Source organism: Mustela putorius, unplaced genomic scaffold, assembly GCF_011764305.1.
Source record: "Mustela putorius furo isolate JIRA1106 unplaced genomic scaffold, ASM1176430v1.1 tig00537227_pilon_pilon_pilon, whole genome shotgun sequence".
NCBI lineage: Eukaryota > Metazoa > Chordata > Mammalia > Carnivora > Mustelidae > Mustela > Mustela putorius.
Genome location: NW_025422368.1, coordinates 45,712,179 through 45,731,674, shown reverse-complemented (window position 1 = coordinate 45,731,674; position 19,496 = coordinate 45,712,179). Strand labels below are relative to the sequence as shown.

Sequence of the window (19,496 nt, the reverse complement as noted above, 5' to 3'; positions counted from 1 at the left end):
ATTACCTCACCTCAAAAACTGATGTGTATATATCTGATCAAATAGAGAATGTGAACACATGTGCTCAGTCAACCTCATATATACAGATAAACTACTTACACCCCCCTTGACTATAGGCAATGGTCATCTGTTCCCTATCTCCAAGTTCTAACTACAGAGGAAGCTGGTTCCCCTACTATATGTTCACTGGGCACAGAACAGGTACTCAATAAATGAGGGAAACTGATAAACAGTCATGATGAGTGGAATGTGTTTTGAATTTTTTAAAAGATCATCCAGAAACAATTAACAAAATCATGTACACTTGTGCTTAATTTCCGCCTCTGAATTATTTTCATTAGAAGTCAAATATGAACAAATTTGTTGTTCTGGGGCATGTACAGCTAACTCTGTGTCAAGACACTCTCATGCTAAGCTATAGCTTGAATAGTGAGAAATACCTGTAAAGTAACTGTGGTGGACAACTGCACGCTCAAGTAAGAGAATATGATGAGAATGAGCCCAACTCAGAATTACACAGGTACTAGCACACTTCTCTTTCCCTACCCTATTTCCACAGGGTACAGAAACCAATGATTTGACTTTCACAGAATGATGGTTACTCTTTAAGCTTAATTTATGATAAAAATAAAACATATTAAGAATCAAGTAGTTAATTTCCAGTTCAAGAACTGTCACCACTGATGTAACCTTTCTTTAAAGAAGTATGATTCTGGTTTGCGCTTGGTAAATTTGTCAGTTGACTGAAGATGGAATTTGACATAGGGCAGAAGTTGATTTCAGGGAACACTAAAAATTCATAAAGGCCAAGTATAAATAAAAATGAGAGACAGAGACACACACTGTTAACCATATCTCTTAAGAAGGATAGGGATGTGGGATGTTGGGGAAGGGAAATCTGAAAAGGGACTTTTCATTTTTTCATTAAAGGCACCAAACAGAAGTTTTAATTTTTGGCCACACAAAGTCCTATGTTATGTAACTACTTGAAAGACGAGAAGGACTAGTTCTAGAAAGACTTTAGTTTATCTGTACTCTTTCTCTATCAGCTATTCCTCCCCCTTTTTCTACTTCCCTCAAATAAAAATCTATTCTAAATAAACAACCTGCTAAATTCTTAAATTTTACATGTTAATCAGTCAACAGTAGGCCAAAAGTAATGTACTTCAAATGAATTATAAGCAGATGTCTTTCTAATATCCTGATTCTGTCTAATCACTGGCTTGCACTTAAATTCTGATTCTCATGAAATCCATCTAATTGACAAGATTCCTTTTGGGAAGGTTTCATAGAGAGTCACAAGTTATTTTGAAAGGCAAACACTCCGAACATGTGGGAGAAGATAAAAAGAAAGTCTGCATATACTGACATAACAGTTCCTAGACACGATGGTAAGAGAAAAAGCAAGTTACAAAACATATGCATAGTAAGACAGCATTTATGTAAAAATTTAAAACCCATAAAACTATGTATTTCTCTAGGTAAATATATTTATATAAATGCACAGCAAAAAGGTAATTGAAGAGTATATACTACAGAGCAATTATTTTCCATCTGGGAGGGGAGTACTTTTTATTCTTTTTCCTAGAGTATATTCTCAGATAATTAAATACAAAGTGAAGAACTTTTATATTTCTAGAAGTACTACATATGATGATCTCCTTAAAATAGTTTGCTACTGAAGATACAGTTTAGCAAATACCACTGCTGTCTACATTTCAATATTACCATGCGTTATCCCTGCGGTCCCTCACCTTTCCTCTCATTGCTCTATACAAGCTCAAATTTAAGGAAGTCAATTTTAGCTTTCTCTTGAGTATTTGAGAACTGATACAGTGAAAATAAAGGTAAGCAGTTTCATCTTTTGGCTTTAATGCTATACATTTGGAAGTATGAGCAGGCCTCTGAAGAGGACAAGATGCTTTAAGAGTAAGTTTCTTACTGGGAGTGCCGTGTAACATCAACTTGCTGTGTTCATTTATCTACTGCAGAGAAAAAGTTGTGGTAGCAAAGTTAACATATAAAAGCACACTCAGCTTCTCAGAAAAGAGATGATATATGAATCCCAAAGAGCACAAGCAGTGCTAAAAGTCTATCAAATTAAAGTGGTATTTGTTTAGAAGCAAAAGCATTGTTGCTTGAAATTAGAAACTCTTAAGAGTATTTCTAGATTTTTTTCATTATGTATGATTAATGCTAAAATACTTGCATTTAGGAAATTTGCCCAGAATTCTAATTTGCTTCCTTTGAAAAGGGAAACGCCATCAAAGCCAAACATATGTGTAACATGAATTTTGATCCACAAACACCAAATATATTATTGTTTTTGTTAACTGAAAATCACAGAACAGCAACATACTAGAATCAATACCTATCGTGAAGTCAAGTAAATATATATTCAACTTTTAGTTATTAAAATCTAGGTAATACATTTTGTAATTAAGAAAAAAGATCTACTTAGTCTCTGTATCTCCAGACATTATTGTAAGGCTCCTAATGATTACCACCATCCATACACTTTTCTAGAAGAGCTCAACATCTTCAATGGTCAGAGTATGCATTCCCTCTTTGTCAAACTGCATCTATAAAGAAGACTACAATGGCAAACAGAAGTCAAAAGGTGAATTTCAAAAGTTAAAGGCACAGATCTAACCACTTCTGGAGATAATATAGGTGGTAATTTATAAGGGTAAATTCTATTATCAGGAGATAACATCAATGATTTAGACTCCTTGTAGCATTTATAATATAGAAAATTGCAAATTATATTAAAAGACATAGTATCACAATTCATTTTTTATATGTTCTAAATATTTGGCACAATGCATAACTTGTCTTTAGAAATAACTAAATAATGACTTGATAATGTATTTTCAAAATGATTATAAAAATGTCAAGTTGTAGAGTTTCATATCCATTATGAATGCCTTCCATTCTCCTTACTACCCTTCTTTCATATTTCCCAAATTCTATTTTTTCTTACTGAAAACCTGTATCATTCTTTTTTACTTTAATGCTAAGTAAAAAGTAATCACTAACAATATATTGCTAATATTTAAAAAAAAAAAAAAACCCAAAACATCAATTTAGCTGTAACAGCCATAGCTTTAGGGTATTTTTAGGAGATATTCCCAGAACAAAACAAATTCGAACACTCATATTTCATACAATAACGTGATGCTTTTTTTCAAATTGCTGTTTACCCCAAAACTGTTGCAATATACATTTTTAAAAACAGTATTTTCCTCCATAATCACAAAGCAAAACAAAATGCTGAATACCCATCATCATTACAGAAACAATGATTGTATACTTTTAACATAATATTCAGGAATTTTTTAATGACTATCTTATACCAATTTTTAATTACATATACTAAATGTATACACTTACTAAATGAAAAATATATTGGTTCTACCTACCTACTACTTTTAATACACAATACATTAACTTGTGTCTTTTTCCTAAATAGCACAATTTATAAGGACAGGAACACAAAAGATATGTTAGAGGTGAGGAAAGTTATCAGAGAAATTTCCTCAGCCTTAGTTTACCATCCCTCTACCTCTCCTTTATGCACATACTGAAATTTGCTGGTCCTCTTTTATTCCTCTTTCATCCTATTCCTACTTAAAGACCTCTCAGGCCTCAAGGCAAGGACAAGTATTCTGTATTATTTATCATTGCTAATGAATTAGCTTAAATTACAGGTCAAAAAAAGAAGAAACGCTTGAGGTTAAGAAAGATACACAGAAACCAAGGGAGAGTAAAGGAAAAAAAATATGCAGAGTGGTTTTACCCCATCAATTGTTATCTGGGAACTCTGGAGCAGAGATTCCTATCTGGACTTCGTATCATTAATATAGGGTCAAAAATCGAGAGTACAACTCTTTAAGACTCTACTTTTTGGGAAAAAAACCTCAATTTTATCTCTAAATCATTCCACTCCAAAGGAGAAGAGCTTATTTCACATCTGCATGTATACTAGAAGAAATGGCAAGGCTTGATTTACTTTCTGTGGAAGAACCAGGGGACAAAACCAATTTTTCCTGTATTTGTACTCATGATTCCCCTTGTCTCCTCTGCTGCCCTACATAAAGACAAACTTCCCAGGACACTGAGAGATTATACAGAGTACAATCAACTGATTAAAAAAAAAACCAAAAACAATTTTATAGCTTATAAACCTCACTCTTTCCACTCTACCCTCTCTAAACACAAACAACAAAGATCAGTGTGTTGAGTTTAGCAAGGAGAGTAACTAAAGAAGTTAAAGTGAGGGCTCAAAGAACACTTAATATTTTAAGTTAAAATTCTAACATCATAACATCAAGGTGTCAATTCAACCCATTTGGGAAATTTTAAGCTATTAACTTAAAAATATGATAGTACTTCTTTAGTAACTGTAACCTCTTTATATTCTCTTAATTGCTCATGCTAACAACTTTATTGCATACTACTGCTTCTTATAAGAAGTAAATCCAGGGACCATTCCATTTAATCTTAGACATAACATTTACTAGTTTTCCAAGCATGACAGAAATGGAAAAATATATATATTAGAACAAGAACAATTTATGTTAATCTCCACAATTTGTGATCCTTCTGTGAGCAGTGTCTGATTCTATTAAAATTAACAAATTTAAGTTCAGTCCTATGCTTAAGAAAAAAAAAAAAAACCCTAATGAGACTAATTTACAAAGTATACAAGAATATAATTTTATATTAAATCTTTCCAGTGTCTGCTATAACCACATTACATGAAATGTTTCCCTTCACAGAAACTCAGAAGGACAACTCTTATAAAATGGAACAAACTTTTCTGTGTTCATCTCTGGCAAGCAATGAACAAATACAATTTGCTCACAAAGGGTTTAAAAGTGCTGCCCCAGGAGAATAAACTACCCACTGACATGCTGTGTGAATGAGTCTTGGCCAGTGGCAACTCTCTGGGACCTCTTCCTTTCTTCTCACACCAGTGAAACCATCTTACATAAAGTCTAAGAGAAAACTAAAGCCATTGCAGAAGTGAAACTCAGCATGCTCCACTCAAATACTTCTAAGGTAACCACTCTAAAGCAAAATCAGCAGAATTCATCTCTTATATCCAAAAAAGTCCCCCCCCCCAATAACAATAACAACAACAACAACAAAAACAAAAAACAAAAAAACCCCAACAAACCAAAAGGCAAATGCTGTTGTTCAATTATCAGAAAGACTTACAGAGGCAAAAAATATGACAACAGCAATAATTCAAGTAAAGTATATGTGAAAATTAAAACACGCCACTTTCAAGTTAAGACAAAAGTGAAGGGGAGCTATGATCTTTATAACAGAGTCAAAAAAAGCTTAGGCATTATCACCAAATGTTAATTCACTTTACAATCATCAATGAGACTATTGTATATATTTTTGCACCTTGCGCTTGTAAAAGCAGATAAAATATTTAATATGTAATTTTACAATGTATTTTACCAGCTCAGCATACAGGTTGTATATAGATTATATCAAAGTAGTAGACAGTTAAGGGGCCTGTGCAAACCCTGCAAAAATAGTACTTCAGGTATCTGCTACTTAAAAAAAAAGAAAACAAAAACAGTTTGCTGTTCAGAAGTGATACAATTCAAACTACCACAAAATACAAAGGGCTGCAAAAATGTATACCATTCCAACAACATATATAAGTTATTAAATAAAGATTTGATTTAAAAGAATATAAATGAAGCCTTTAAGTAGGTCTTTTCTACATGCATATTATTCCTTATTAAAGAAAAAAGTATGTAAAAAGGCCATTGGTAATTGCTTTGTTAACATTTGTAGAAAAATGCCAATTCTCTGGTCACAAACTCCACTAAGTTTAGCACTTAAGGTCTCTGCAGTGTTATAAATGTAATTTAAAATACTGTTAATTCTATAATTCCATTGGTAAAATAATGTGACTTGGAATATGGCAGTCTTCATGTTGAGGGCAATGATCCACAGTTTGTTTAATTTCTTAAGTGTGAACAGTTATCCGGAAGAACAGCACCCTCCACCACCGCTCTGGGCTTGAGGTTCATCATCAATAATCTGTACACCTCGCCTTGCAGATCCTGGTTGACTAGAGCCATTGCCTTTTGCTCTCTCATCCACTTGTGCTGTTTCTATCATCCCTGAGAGAGGGAAGAAACAGAAATTATTTAGGACCACAACCTATGAGTTTGCTCTTTCTGTAATTTCAGTATACCACCATGACAGCCATTTCTGACTTTCAACCAACAAGGAAACTAAATATAATAAACATTTTGTCAGCTCACTAAACAGCCTTTCCTGAAAGTTATAAATAGTTAACAGCAACTATATTTGTCCAGTTGCATAATGGCCACAGTGATATCGATGGAGAGAAAAGTTTCTGCTTTGAACAGATGACTATATACAAGTATAATCCTTAAGATTTTCCAAATATACTTAGCCATCTGTCAAAGAAGTTCAAATTATCCCATGTACAACTAGTAGTTAGGGGAAAAGATTTATTCTTCAACTAATAATATAATACTTTTAAATAGTATTTGAAAGAATGAGAGTTTAAGATGAGGGAGGAAGAAAAAACTGCAGGACCCATGCTATGTGACTTAAAGATATAGCAGAAAGTTACTCCAATAGAGAGTGAGATATTGGGGAAAGGAGAACTCGAAAGATCAATGAAACTAATAATACACTACATGTTAATTAACCAAATTGAAATAAAAAATAAATACAGATCAATTGAACAGAGTCTAGAAATAAACCCCCATTTATATGGTCACTTGATTTTTGATGTATATGCCATGCTTATTCAAGGAAGAAAGATTAATCTTTTCAAGAAACAATATTAGAACTGGATATCTATGCTCAATATTAGAACTGGATATGTAAAAAATAAACCCTGATTTATTTTTATCTCTCGCTATATATAAAAATTTAAAAATGAATTATAGACCCAACCAGAAATTTCTAGAAGAAAACATAGGAGGAAATCTCTGTAGGAAAAAAATCTTTGTGACTGTGAATTAGGCAAAGATTTCTCATATAAAATACACAAAAAATGAATTATAAAGAAAAATTGACAAATCAGACCTTATTAAATAAATTTAGAACTTCTGTCCTGGAAGACACAGTTTAAAAAATGAAAAAAAGGAACAAAGATTAGGAGTAAATATTCACAAAATACATATCTGAAAAGATGAAGAAAGAAAAGAGGGAGTCCTTAGAACAATAATTCTTAAACTTGGGTCCAGAGACTGCTCTTGAACAACGGGTTCCAAATTTAGGTGTATAGGAAAATTCAGTAAGATGAAATAAGAAAACACCACAAATGCTAATTCCTACGTATTGTTCCCTAATCTTTTAAAATTTCTATTTTTTTAATGTTTTATAAAAATGTACAAAATATATTAGTATTTGTAGATGTTCTATATTTTAAATAAACATGGGAAATACTCAAATATTTTTCTATAAAACTGAGATTTGGGGAAAATATTATTTAGGACCACATTAGGGGCATCTGGGTGGCTCAGTCAGTTAAGTGTCCCTTTCTTGATTCTGGCTCAGGTCTTGATCTCAGGGTTCTAAGACTGAGCCCTGTATTGGGCTCCATGCTCAGCACAGAGTCTGCTTAGGATTCTCTCTCTCATTCTCTCTCCGTCTCTCCACCTGCTTGTGTGTTCATGCACACTCTCTCAAATAATAAATAAATAAAATCTTAAGAAAAAAAAGATGTGAGATTTATAACATGTCTAGGCTACAGTTCTAGACCCTTGGTACTCCAAGTATGGTCTTAGGATCAGCATTATCACCACACGCGTGCCTGTTAGAAACGAAAAACTGAAGCCCACACCAGACCCACTCCATCAAATATACATTTTTACAAGATCTCCAAGTGATTGATAGGTATGTACAAGCAGTGAAAATAAAAACAAATTCCCAAATTTCAGTGTGCATCACAATTATAAGGAAGGATTGTTAAAACATAGATTCTAGGCACCACCTCCAGAAGTTTTGACTCAGTTGGTTTGGGCAGGGCACAACAATCTGCATTTCTAATACATTCTCAAGTGATGCTGATGCTGCTGATCAGGGGACCCCACTTAGAGAATTAAAGCTCTACAAGAATTATGAATGATCTTCAGGTTTTCATAAAACTGAAATTTACTCCAAAATTTATGTATATGTACATTTCCCTAGGGATAAAAACCACAGTTTCATCAAATTCTCAGGAAACTATAAGGTCCATAAAGTCAAGGAATATAATTTTACAAAATCATTTCAATCTATTATTCCATAGACTAGGGCTTTCCTGGTATGGTTGGTATATATGCTATTGGTGGTAAACATTTTCCTCTCTTTTAAAAAACTTTCTACTATGAAAAACTTCAAGTATAAATAAACATAATGAAAATCCATTATGTCCATCACACAATTTCATCTATACTAAGCAAGCATCCCTAGCATTATTGAGAATCAAACAGTAGACACATAATTTTATTCATAATTTTAATATAACCTCTAAAATATATGGACTCTTTTTAAAAAAATAAGACCTTTATTTATTTATTTTAAAGATTTTATTTATTTATTTGACAGAGAGAGATCACAAGTAGATGGAGAAGCAGGCAGAGAGAAGGAGAGAGAGGGAAGCAGGCTCCCTGCTGAGCAGAGAGACCAATGTGGGACTCGATCCCAGGACCCTGAGATCATGACCTGAGCCAAAGGCAGTGGCTTAACCCACTGAGCCACCCAGGCGCCCCAAAATAAGACCTTTTAGAAAAAGTTTAACCACAACACCATAATCATACCTTAAAAAGTTTATAATTTTTAAAATAAAGAATAATGCAATTAATTTAAACTAAACAAACAAAAAACATTTCACCTATTTCTCCCACCCCCAAACCCCGCCTCTGGCAACTACCAATCTATTCTCTGTATCTGTGAGATTGGTTTTATTTATTTATTTTTAGATTTCATGTATAAGAGGGATCATATGTTATTTACACTTCTCTGATTTATTTCACTTAGGATAATGCCCTCAAGGTCCACCCATGTTGTCACAAATGGCAAAATCTCATCTGTTTTTTTGGCTGTATCATTAGTTTGCTATAGCACACTTGTTTATTTTTGCTTTTATTGCTTTTGCTTTCACCTTCAGATTAAAAAAAATCATTGCTAAGACCCATGTCAAGGGGCTTACTGCCTATATTTTCTTTTAGGCGTTCTATGGTTTTAGGTCTTAGATTCATTTAAGTTCATTTAAGTTAATTTGTAACTTAATCCATTTAAGTTAATCCATTTAATTTTTGTGTACGGTATAAGATAGTGGTCCAGGTTCATTCTTTTGCCTGCGGCTGTCCAAATTCTCCAACACCATTTATTGAAGAGACTGTCCTTTCCCTGTTGTATATTCTTGTCTTTTCTGTCCTAAGTTAAATGGTCATATATGCATGGTTTTATTTCTGGGCTCTGTATTCTGTTCCACAGATCTGTGTGTCTATTTTTATGCCAATACCACAATTTTACTACAGCTCTGTAATACAGTTTGAAATCAGGAAGTGTTGTGATGCTCTGGCTTTGTTCTCCAACTCAAGATTGTTCTGGCTATTCAGAGTCTTTAATGGTTCTATACCAATTTTAGGATTTTGTTCTCTTTCTGTTAAAAATGCTACTGGAATTTTGATAAAGACTATGCTGAATCTGCTTTGGGTAGTATGGACATTTTTTTTCCTTTTCTTTTCTTTTTTTTTTTAATTTGAGAGAGAGACAGAGAGGGAGGGAACACAAACGGAGGGAGTGGGAGAGGGCGAAGCAGGCTTCCCACTGAGCAGGGAGCCTGATGCGGGGGCTCAATCCCAGGACCCTGGGATCAGGACCTGAACCAAAGACAGATGCTTAACAACTGAGTCACCTAGGCAACCCTTAAGTTGAAAACATCTTAAGCTTGATCTCATTGTAAAGCTCAACATTATTACTCCCCCACTAAAGTTTTATGGTTTTGATTTCACATTTTACATCTTTGCATCTTATGTATCCCTCAACTAATTATTGTAATTATGGTTATTTTTACTACTTTTGTCTAACTTTCATATTAGCTTTATAATCAATAATATACTCCCTTTACTAAATATTTGCTTTCCAGTGAGATTTCTTCTCTCAAGCATGTTCTAGTAACTTATTAGTGTCCCCCCACTTTTTTTCCCAGGGAAAAGAAGTTCCTTTAACATATCTTTAGGGAAAGTTTGGTGATGAGGACCTTTAGCTTTTGCTTGTCTGGAAAATTCTTTATTTTTCCTTCCCTTCTGAATATAATTTTGCCAAGGTGAGAATTCTTGGTTGCTAGTTTTTTCTTTCAGCACTTTGAATGTATCATATACACCACACCATTCCCTCTGGCCTGGGAAACTGCTGCTGAAAGATCTGCTGATAATCTAATGGGGGTTGGGGTCCCCTTTTATGTAACAAGTTGTTTTTCACTTGCTGCTTTTAATAATCTCTCCTTATCCTTTGCTTTTGACATTTTACTTATAATGTATCTTTTGTATGGATCTTTTAGGTTCCTCTTATTTGGAACTCTCTGGGCTTCCTGGGCTTGGATGTCTGTTTCCTTACTCAGGTTGTTAAGTTTTTAGCCATAATGTCTTCAATAAGATTCTGCCTCTTTCTCTCTGGCTTCTCCTTCTGGAATCCCTCAGATGCAAATGTTGGGCTGATAGTCCCTTAAACTATCTTCAATTTTTTCATTTTTTTCTTTTTGCTTTATCCCTTTCACGTTTTTCTTCTTGCTCCTGATTGGGTGAGTGTCACTGCCTTGCCTTTGAGTTGAATGATCATTTCTTCTTATTCATCTAGTATTATATTGAATATCACCACTGTATTTTTCAGTTCATTTGCTGTATGCTTCAGCTCTGTGACTTCTACCTGGTACTTTCTTATATTTTCCATTTCCTGTTGAAGTTCTGTGTTCACCTAGTCTTCTCCCCAATTCAATGTTCAGTGATTATCTTTATAACCATTACCTTGAATTCTTTATCAGGTAAATTACTTATTTGTTTCATTAAGGTTTTTTCCCCAAAGTTTTTATCTTGTTCTTTCATTTGAAATATATCCGTTTCTTCATTTTGTGTGACTCTCCATGTTGCTTTCTATACAGTAAATGGAACAAGCAACCCATCATATTTCTAATAGCTCCCAGTAGTTAAGGATGTCCTAAGACCTATCAGTGTCCCAAAGGGGAGGGCCTCAGCACCTAGATGTAGGGTGACTGGAAGCCCAATCTTTAGGCATCAGCTTTCAGCAATATGCAAATATAGGAATGCCTGGGTGGTTGGTTGAGCCTCCTACTCCGGGTTTCAGCTCAGGTAGTGATCTCAGGATCATGGGATGGAGCCCTGTGTGGGGCTCCATGCTCAGGGGCAAAGTCAGCTTGGGATTCTCTCTCCTTTACCTCTGCTCCTCCCTCTCAAATCTTTAAAAAAAAAATATGACATGGCGCCTGCGTGGCTCAGTGGGTTAAGCCTCTGCCTTCGGCTCAGGTCATGACCCCAGGGTCCTGGGATCGAGTCCCACATCAGGCTCTCTGCTCAATGGGGAGCCTGCTTCCCCCTCTTTTTCTTCCTGCCTCTCTGCCTACATGTGATCTCTCTGTCAAGTGAATAAATAAAATCTTAAAACAAAAACAAAAAAACCCAAAAGTATGCAAACATATAGTCCTACAGGACTTCAATCATAAGCCCCACTGGCCACTAAGGCCAGGTGATCTGGATGTATCCCCTGGATAGCAATCACAAAAATTAGGGCTTTTGACAAATGGATAAGCTCTTCCTAGGTGATAGGAGCAAGCTAGAACAAGGTAAAAGAAGAGCACCAAGATGGTGCTCACAGCCTACCGTCCTTGAAAGCAGCCCCACAGGCCACTAAATAGGTCTCAGACTTGAAACTTGGCCCTAAGGCCACAGTCACAATGACTAATTAACAGGCCTCCTTCACAGAATAATTGAGCTTGTGGCTCTGTTGCTTCTTGCTGTGCCCTGTGGGTGCTAGCTGTTTAAGAACTCTTTCTCTGTTGGTTACAGTCCCATGGGATCCATGACCATAAGCCCCACTGGCCATCAGAGACAGCTAATATAGAGGTGTCCGCTGGCAGCAGTCACATAAACTGGGGTACCAGACAGGGGTATGAGCTCCTTTCTGAGTAACATCAATTACAGTCCAATGGGACCAAGAACACAAGCTCCCCTGGTCTCTGGGCCAGGTGATCAAGATGTATTTCCCAGGTGCAGCTGCAACAATTGGGGCACCAGATATGTGTGAAAGCTTCCCTCTGGAAGATAATGGTGCTCTGGAGCACAATAAAGGGTGAATCCAGCAAAGAGAGAGCATGAAGATGGTGCCTGCCAGTCTCTAGCCTAGGACAGTATTCCATCAGCAGGCTCCTGGATGTGTGTGTTAAACTCTCTGCCTTTAATAGAAGCAGTTGGGCCTCCCTCAGTTTAAGTTGGTGTGATCAGCTGCCTCTGAGCTGGGCCCTGGGACAAGTGAGTCCAAGAGCAAGCCCTTCAAGAGCAGTTTTTCAGACTGCATCAATCTTGCAGGTTTGAGGATATAAGCCATGCTGATTTTCAAAGTTAGATGGGGGAATCATCTCTCATTTATGTCTTTAAAGTTGAGATGCCCACTGTAGGGTTCAAACTCTTTACTCCTTAGGGATAAGCTATGGGTTTTGAGTTCCCTTCTAGTTGTGGGTCACCACATCAGGGATGGGGTTTATGGCAAGATTGTGTTACAGCCTCCTTCCCCTCTTAGATGTGGTTTTCTTCTTGTCAGTCCAATATACAGCTGTCACTCAACCAGCCTTTAGCTTTTTTTTTTTTTAAGAGGAAGTTGTTCCATATATAGCTTTAGACTCAGTGTGTCTAGAGAAGATAAGCTGAAAACCTTCTGATGTGACCATCTTGAACTAGTACCTCAATAATTTTTTTTAAAGACTCACTTTACTGTTTTTATTTATTTTATTTATGTTTTCTTTAAGTAAGCTCTATGTTCAATGTGGGCTTGAACTCAAGACCCTGAGATCAAGAGTCACATGCTCTACTGACTGAGCTAGCCAGGTGCCCCTCAATAATTTCTTAATTATCATCAAATATCCAGTAAGTATTCATATAGCTCACTATCTGACATATGTTCTCTTTCACTAGGTTGTCAAATCAGGATCTAAATAAGATCAATCCATTGCAGCAAGTTGTTACATTTCTTAAATCTGTGTATTCTCCTTCTATCTTTATATTTGATAGTTATTCATTTATTTTAATGTATACTTGGTACATACCATATATAATGATTTCATACCCATTAACTACTGCTTGAAATAGAGCTAAAGTAGGTATTTAAGCTTTAAAAAATGATTTTAAGAAAAAATATTAAGTCAATAATAGTACTGTTAGATGTGAGACATCATTAATGTGGTCATTGAGACTATAAAACATCACTTAAAAAGTATTACCAAAACTTTTAAAAGAACAACTTCTAAATATACAAAATCTGAGTATACCTACTTTTACAAAGGTCAAGAAAGAGTTCCTCAATTCCTTTGTTCTGTTTAGCAGAAGTATGATAATGTTTTGCTCCTACAGATTCTGCATACCTTAAAAAAAAAAGTAACATCAGTGATACAAAAAATTTCATGTTTTTGTCATAACTGCTATTTGAATTTTTTCAAGTAGCAATTTTAGTGACTCATTACTAATTAATCCGCATTTAGTGAAATTAAGATACATTGAACCAAATTTTAAATGAGAACATAAGGATAATAAGACTTGAAATTTTTAAGTTAATTTGGAACCCAAATACTTTAATAAGTTTTTGTAACTCACTATTTGACTATATAGGGTTTTTTTGGTATCACTCTCCACATTTTCTACTGAAATCAAAAAGAGAAGTGAGAATGGAGTATTTTTAGATGCTGTCAAAAGTCCACAAATTACCAACGCTTCATGAATCCAATAGACCATTTTATATTAAGAGGTTTGAGTAATACCTAAATGGTAAAGCACATTGTACAAAGAAAAAGACTTCTACTAGGGAATGACTAGATGGAGGGGGAAAGGGAGAACACTTACGATTCTGCTTCTTGAATGGAAACGTGTCTCTCTTTTTCCAGATCTATTTTATTACCTAGTTTCAAAAAGTAAAAGTGCCAATTCTTAATATTGATTCATTTTTATAACAAAACAATGCCAATTCTAAACACACAATTGCCATTTTAATTACCTGGAAAAAAATAATACAAATCCCCATCAGACTTCTACATGTCCTAAAACTACATAGTTAAACTCTATGATAGGAGGGTTGATCATTACAGTCACAATATATGCCTAGACCTCCTCAAATGGCTCAATGCATATCCGTCCTGAAGCTGCAGCCTTTGTCAGAGAAAATAACTTTTCCGAAGAGATGGGCACTCTTCTTTGATTTAGGATATAATGGAGACTAAAAATCACTTGGGAACCTAGGAATAAACTATGATTCTTAGCCAAATGTAAATGGTCCCCAATCAACATATAGCCAGTCAATAATTAAGCAAGGCTACCTTACTGTTCATGAAATACAATAGGCTAGACTCTTGGACTCTAAGGGTATTTTGGTTTCGTAACTGGTAAGAACTGGTTAAGTAAAGCATTTAGACATATGGCCTTTTAAGCACTTCACTATCACAGGAGAGGAAACAGTACTATTTAACAGCATGAGAGAACTTAATACATGCACATCATGCAAATTTAAAATTACTGAAAATAAGTTTGGTTTTCTTAAACAATGGGACAAAACTGAGATAATGCTAAAAACCCACCAGAATAAAAGTGAAGAAACTGCAAAATGCAGATTCCTTATTAAATACAAGGTAGAGGTTAAGGTGTGAGTTGGCCGGGCACACAGGATACTAAAGGTAAAGGAAATAACAAATAGAAAAAAGAGAGAATACTCTAAGGAAGAATATTTCAAACAAATATTTTCATTTCTATTGTGATTTATTGGTGGGGGAGAAAACTTTGTAAATAAGGTCATCTTTTCTTGGGACCTTACAGAATCTAGAAGACAATTTCAGACAAGGATTGAAGTAAGCACCCAATGAAAGATCCAATGCTTAGAACTGAGAAGTATAAGCCCAGAGAGTGTATATATGGAGGACCTTAAATAATCTGAGCACCCAAATGTTGGCGGCTACAGTACCCATGTGACAGACGCCAAAGCATGAGAAGGAAACAGACTATATACTAAAGCTCAGGGATTACCAACAAATTCAGTAATGAATTGTTCCTGCTTTGAAGAGTTATCTGTTTAACTCGGCAAGAAAGACATATCAGGTCTGACTTCCTACATTATATCTGTCAATAAATTTTAAATTTGCTAAATACTACAGCCAATACATCTGACAGTCACCTTAAAAAAAAAAAAAGCTGTTTATACTATGAAGAATGCAAAAAGCACCACCTAGTGGCCAGTGGTTCCAACAGAGGCACAAGGGGAGGTAACAATTAACCAAAACCCTAGGAGTTGTTTTTCTCAATTTCTAAGGCCTCTGCTTTCAAATTCTTCCAGAATTATGAACATCCATTTTTTTTTAAAATAAGGACTGAGAATTTGAATAATGTCTTAAATGAATATTTGGGGAAAATTATTCAGACACTGCTTTCCCATCTAATAGCATTCTAAATTTACCCAACTTTAATAAATCTAGTTATCATTAAAATAGCTAATTTTTTGGGTGCCTGGGTGGCTTAGTGGGTTAAGCCGCTGCCTTCAGCTCAGGTCATGATCTCAGGGTCCTGGGATCGAGTCCCACATCAGGCTCTCTGCTCAGCAGGGAGCCTGTTTCCTCCTCTCTCTCTCTCTGCCTGCCTCTCTGCCTACTTGTGATCTCTGTCAAATAAATAAATAAAATCTTTAAAAAAATAAATAAAATAGCTAATTTTTTAAGTAAGCTAATTATTATTTTAAACAAAATAATTTTACCACTATTTCTTTTGACAATCACTGTCCATAAAGGGATTAATAACACAGATTAAGTCATAAAAAACTGCATTTTGGAGACTGACATCTTCCCAAACTCAAAACCTTTTTAGTGCCTATAGCTCTTTTAAAAGCAAGACATATAAAGAATTAAAGCTTTGAGGTTCATCTATTTCAATGCTACTACGCAGTTATATAGGGAACTTTCTAATAGGATTGAAACACCTGAAAACAAGGATTACCACCAATAAAGTATAGTACTATGAAGATTGGGGGGAAAACTGGCTGAAGCTATTGGAGAGGAAAGGGAAAAGCCACTGTGTTACAAACAATAAAAACTTTATCTTCTTTGTAAATACACATTTGAATTAAAAATATGAAAGGGATATACCCATTGCTAAGGGCAGGTGGCCTAATGGGAATAAAAGGCTAGAACCCTATTCTGGTTAGACTGTACAGTCCGTGTATGGGCTAGTCAAAAGAAGCTTTCAAAGGCTTTCAACCTGATAAAGTGTGTTTATATGGCCTGGATCACTTCATAACTATATAACCTGGGGGGAAATTACTAACCTCTCAGTATCACTCTACACAAATGTAGCTAACAAATTTAGCATGGTTCATATGAAAATATGATAATGTAAAAAAGACCTAGGGTATGGTACATGCTCAATAAAGAGCAGTTATTAATATCAGCTGTATTCACCACAGTGAATGATCAAATGGAAAATCAGTATTATTATGAGAAAATTAAAGCCCACACATTTTACTACCACCTTGCTACTTCATCTAGCTTATTTGGTTAATCCAACACTCTAGGAAGTCCTCTTTAACTTCCCTTCCCCCTAAATTTAGTTAGGTTTGTTTTAGTGCTAAACCTACTAAGTTAGTGCTAAACCTAAATTTAGTTAGGTTTTGTTTTAGTATCAGAACATTCTGTACTTCCCCCTTCATAGCATTTATTGTAATATATAATAGCCTGTTCTTCTCCCTTTCTCTACTCAATAAGCTCTGGGAAGACAAGAACTATATCTATTTTGTTCACTTATTCTTATGCTACACTATTCCCAACACTGGTATAGAGTAAGCTATCTATAGTGCTGTTTAAGAATATGGGCTTGAGGGACGCCTGGGTGGCTCAGTTGGTTAAGCAGCTGCCTTCGGCTCAGGTCATGATCCCAGCGTCCTGGGATCGAGTCCCACATCGGGCTCCTTGCTCCGCAGGGAGCCTGCTTCTCCCTCTGCCTGCCATTCTGTCTGCCTGTGCTTGCTCTCTCCCCCTCTCTCCCTCTGATAAATAAATAAAATCTTTAAAAAAAAAAAAAAACTTTAAAAAAAAGAATATGGGCTTGAGGAATGCCTGGGTGGCTCAGTGGGTTGAAGCTTCTGCCTTCGGCTCGGGTCATGACCCCAGGGTCCTGGGATCGAGCCCCACATCGGGCTCTCTGCTCAGCAGAGATCTTGCTTCCTCCTCTCTCTCTCTGCCTGCCTCTCCGCCTACTTGTGATCTCTGTCAAATAAATAAATAAAATCTTAAAAAAAAAAAAAGAATATGGGCTTGATATAGCAGAAAGACCTAAGTTAAAATCCTAGGTCTACCTCTAACTAGCTATGTACTTTGGGAAGTGTCAAGCTCTCAGCCCACTTCTCATGTGTGTTACGGAAATGGCAGCAATACCTTCTTGTAGTGCTGTCAGAAGACTTAATGAAAGCATAAACATATAGTTCTTAGAACAGTACCTAGGACTCAATAAATGAAACCATTATTCATTTATTTATTTATTTATTCTAAAGATTTTATTTATTTATTTGACAGATAGAGATCACAAGTAGGCAGAGAGGCAGGCAGAGAGAGAGGAGGGGAAGCAGGCTCCCTGCTGAGCAGAGAGCCCTATGTGGTCCTGGGCTTGATCGCAGGACCCTGGGATCATGACCTGAGCCAAAGGCAGAGGCTTTAACCCACTGAGCCACCCAGGCACCCAGTAACTATTATTTAAAATAGGTATTTAACAAACATACAAATGTTAAGCACAGACTAGAAGCAAAATAACAAAGCAACCACAGCTAAGAGTGCTAATTAATGGACTAACTAAAACTGAGAGGAAAAATCTCTACTAGCAAAGTATGGGGTTCTCCATTATTGGTTAACACATTATAAGTGGTTTAGATAAGGACCTAGAAGGTTAACTATTTAATTTACATGAAGAAGCCATTAAACATAAAGATTCAGGAACATTATATGAGTTGAAATTCCTACACTTAATGAAAAAGATGGGGGGAATGGCTGGGTGGCTCAGTCATTAAGCATCTGCCTTTGGCGAGTCTTGTGACGGGGCTCTCTGCTCTGCAGGAAGCCTGCTTCTCCCTCTCCCAATCCCACTCCCCCTGCTTGTGTTCCCTCTCTAGTCAAATAAATAATAAAATCTTAAAAAAAAAAAAAGTGAGGGGTGCCTGGGTGGCTCAGGGGGTTAAGCCTCTGCCTTCAGCTCAGGTCATGGTCTCAGGGCCCTCGGATCAAGCCCCACATCAGGCTCTCTGCCTGCCTCTGCCTAGTTGTGATCTCTCTCTCTGTCAAATAAATAAATAAAATCTTTAAAGAAAAAAAAAAGATGAGAAAAGCTTGAAAGAAAAGCAATACTTATAAAAAAGTAATTCAGATTTTTGTTAAGAATAATCTATGTAAAAGAGACACTGTGACATGGCTGCTAAAAAATGTATGCAATCTTGGGCAGTGTTGGTAGAAAGATAATGGGAGAATTTTTTTTTTTTTTTAAAGATTTTATTTATTTATTTGACAGAGAGAAATCACAAGTAGACGTAGAGGCAGGCAGAGAGAGAGAGAGAAGGAAGCAGGCTCCCTGCTGAGCAGAGAGCCCGATGCGGGACTCGATCCCAGGACCCTGAGATCATGACCTGAGCCGAAGGCAGCGGCTTAACCCACTGAGCCACCCAGGCGCCCCGATAATGGGAGAATTTTTAAAAAGAGAGCCATTTAAGGAGACATTGGCTCAACAATGTTTGGATTCTAGTATTCAAGTGTAGAAGACATATTTATACACTGACATAAACCTAGGAAAAAATAATCAGGATGGTAAAAATATCTACAAGTAAGACAAATGAAAAACAACCAAAGACTACAGATGTAAGATTTCAGGTGAACCATCCAAATGTTTGAAAGGTTGTCTTATTTAGAGGAAAAGGAACAAATATTTGTCAAATGCCTTCTTTATGCCAAGTGTTTTCCAAGTTATTATTTAACTTTCATTAAATTACATACAATCCTGGGAAGTAGTGTTATTATTTTGAATTTAGTAATAAAAGAGAAGAACGAATAAACACTGAACTACTATAAAAAATAGGATAATCAGTATGTGAAAAAAATAATGTAAATGCCTATCAATAACAAAAGGATAAATTCTGGGATATTTATAGAATAAACTATTAGAGAGCAAAGAGAATAAAATGAACTACAACTATATACAAAAACA

At 35.7% G+C, this 19,496-nt stretch overlaps 1 protein-coding gene across 2 annotated transcripts in view; it reads right to left on the bottom strand.

Moving 5' to 3' along the window:
- Positions 1-3,160: 3,160 nt before the first annotated feature.
- Positions 3,161-19,496, bottom strand: part of RAB21 (RAB21, member RAS oncogene family) — a 36,025-nt gene continuing 19,689 nt past the window's right edge. For both annotated transcript variants that reach the window (XM_004752422.3, XM_045073358.1), the window contains exons 5-7: positions 14,124-14,178; positions 13,560-13,648; positions 3,161-6,152 (exon numbers count right to left, since the gene is read on the bottom strand). In XM_004752422.3, coding sequence (XP_004752479.1) covers positions 6,010-6,152; positions 13,560-13,648; positions 14,124-14,178 — 287 coding nt within the window. In that variant the 3' untranslated portion in view covers positions 3,161-6,009. The remainder of the gene's footprint in view (positions 6,153-13,559; positions 13,649-14,123; positions 14,179-19,496) is intronic.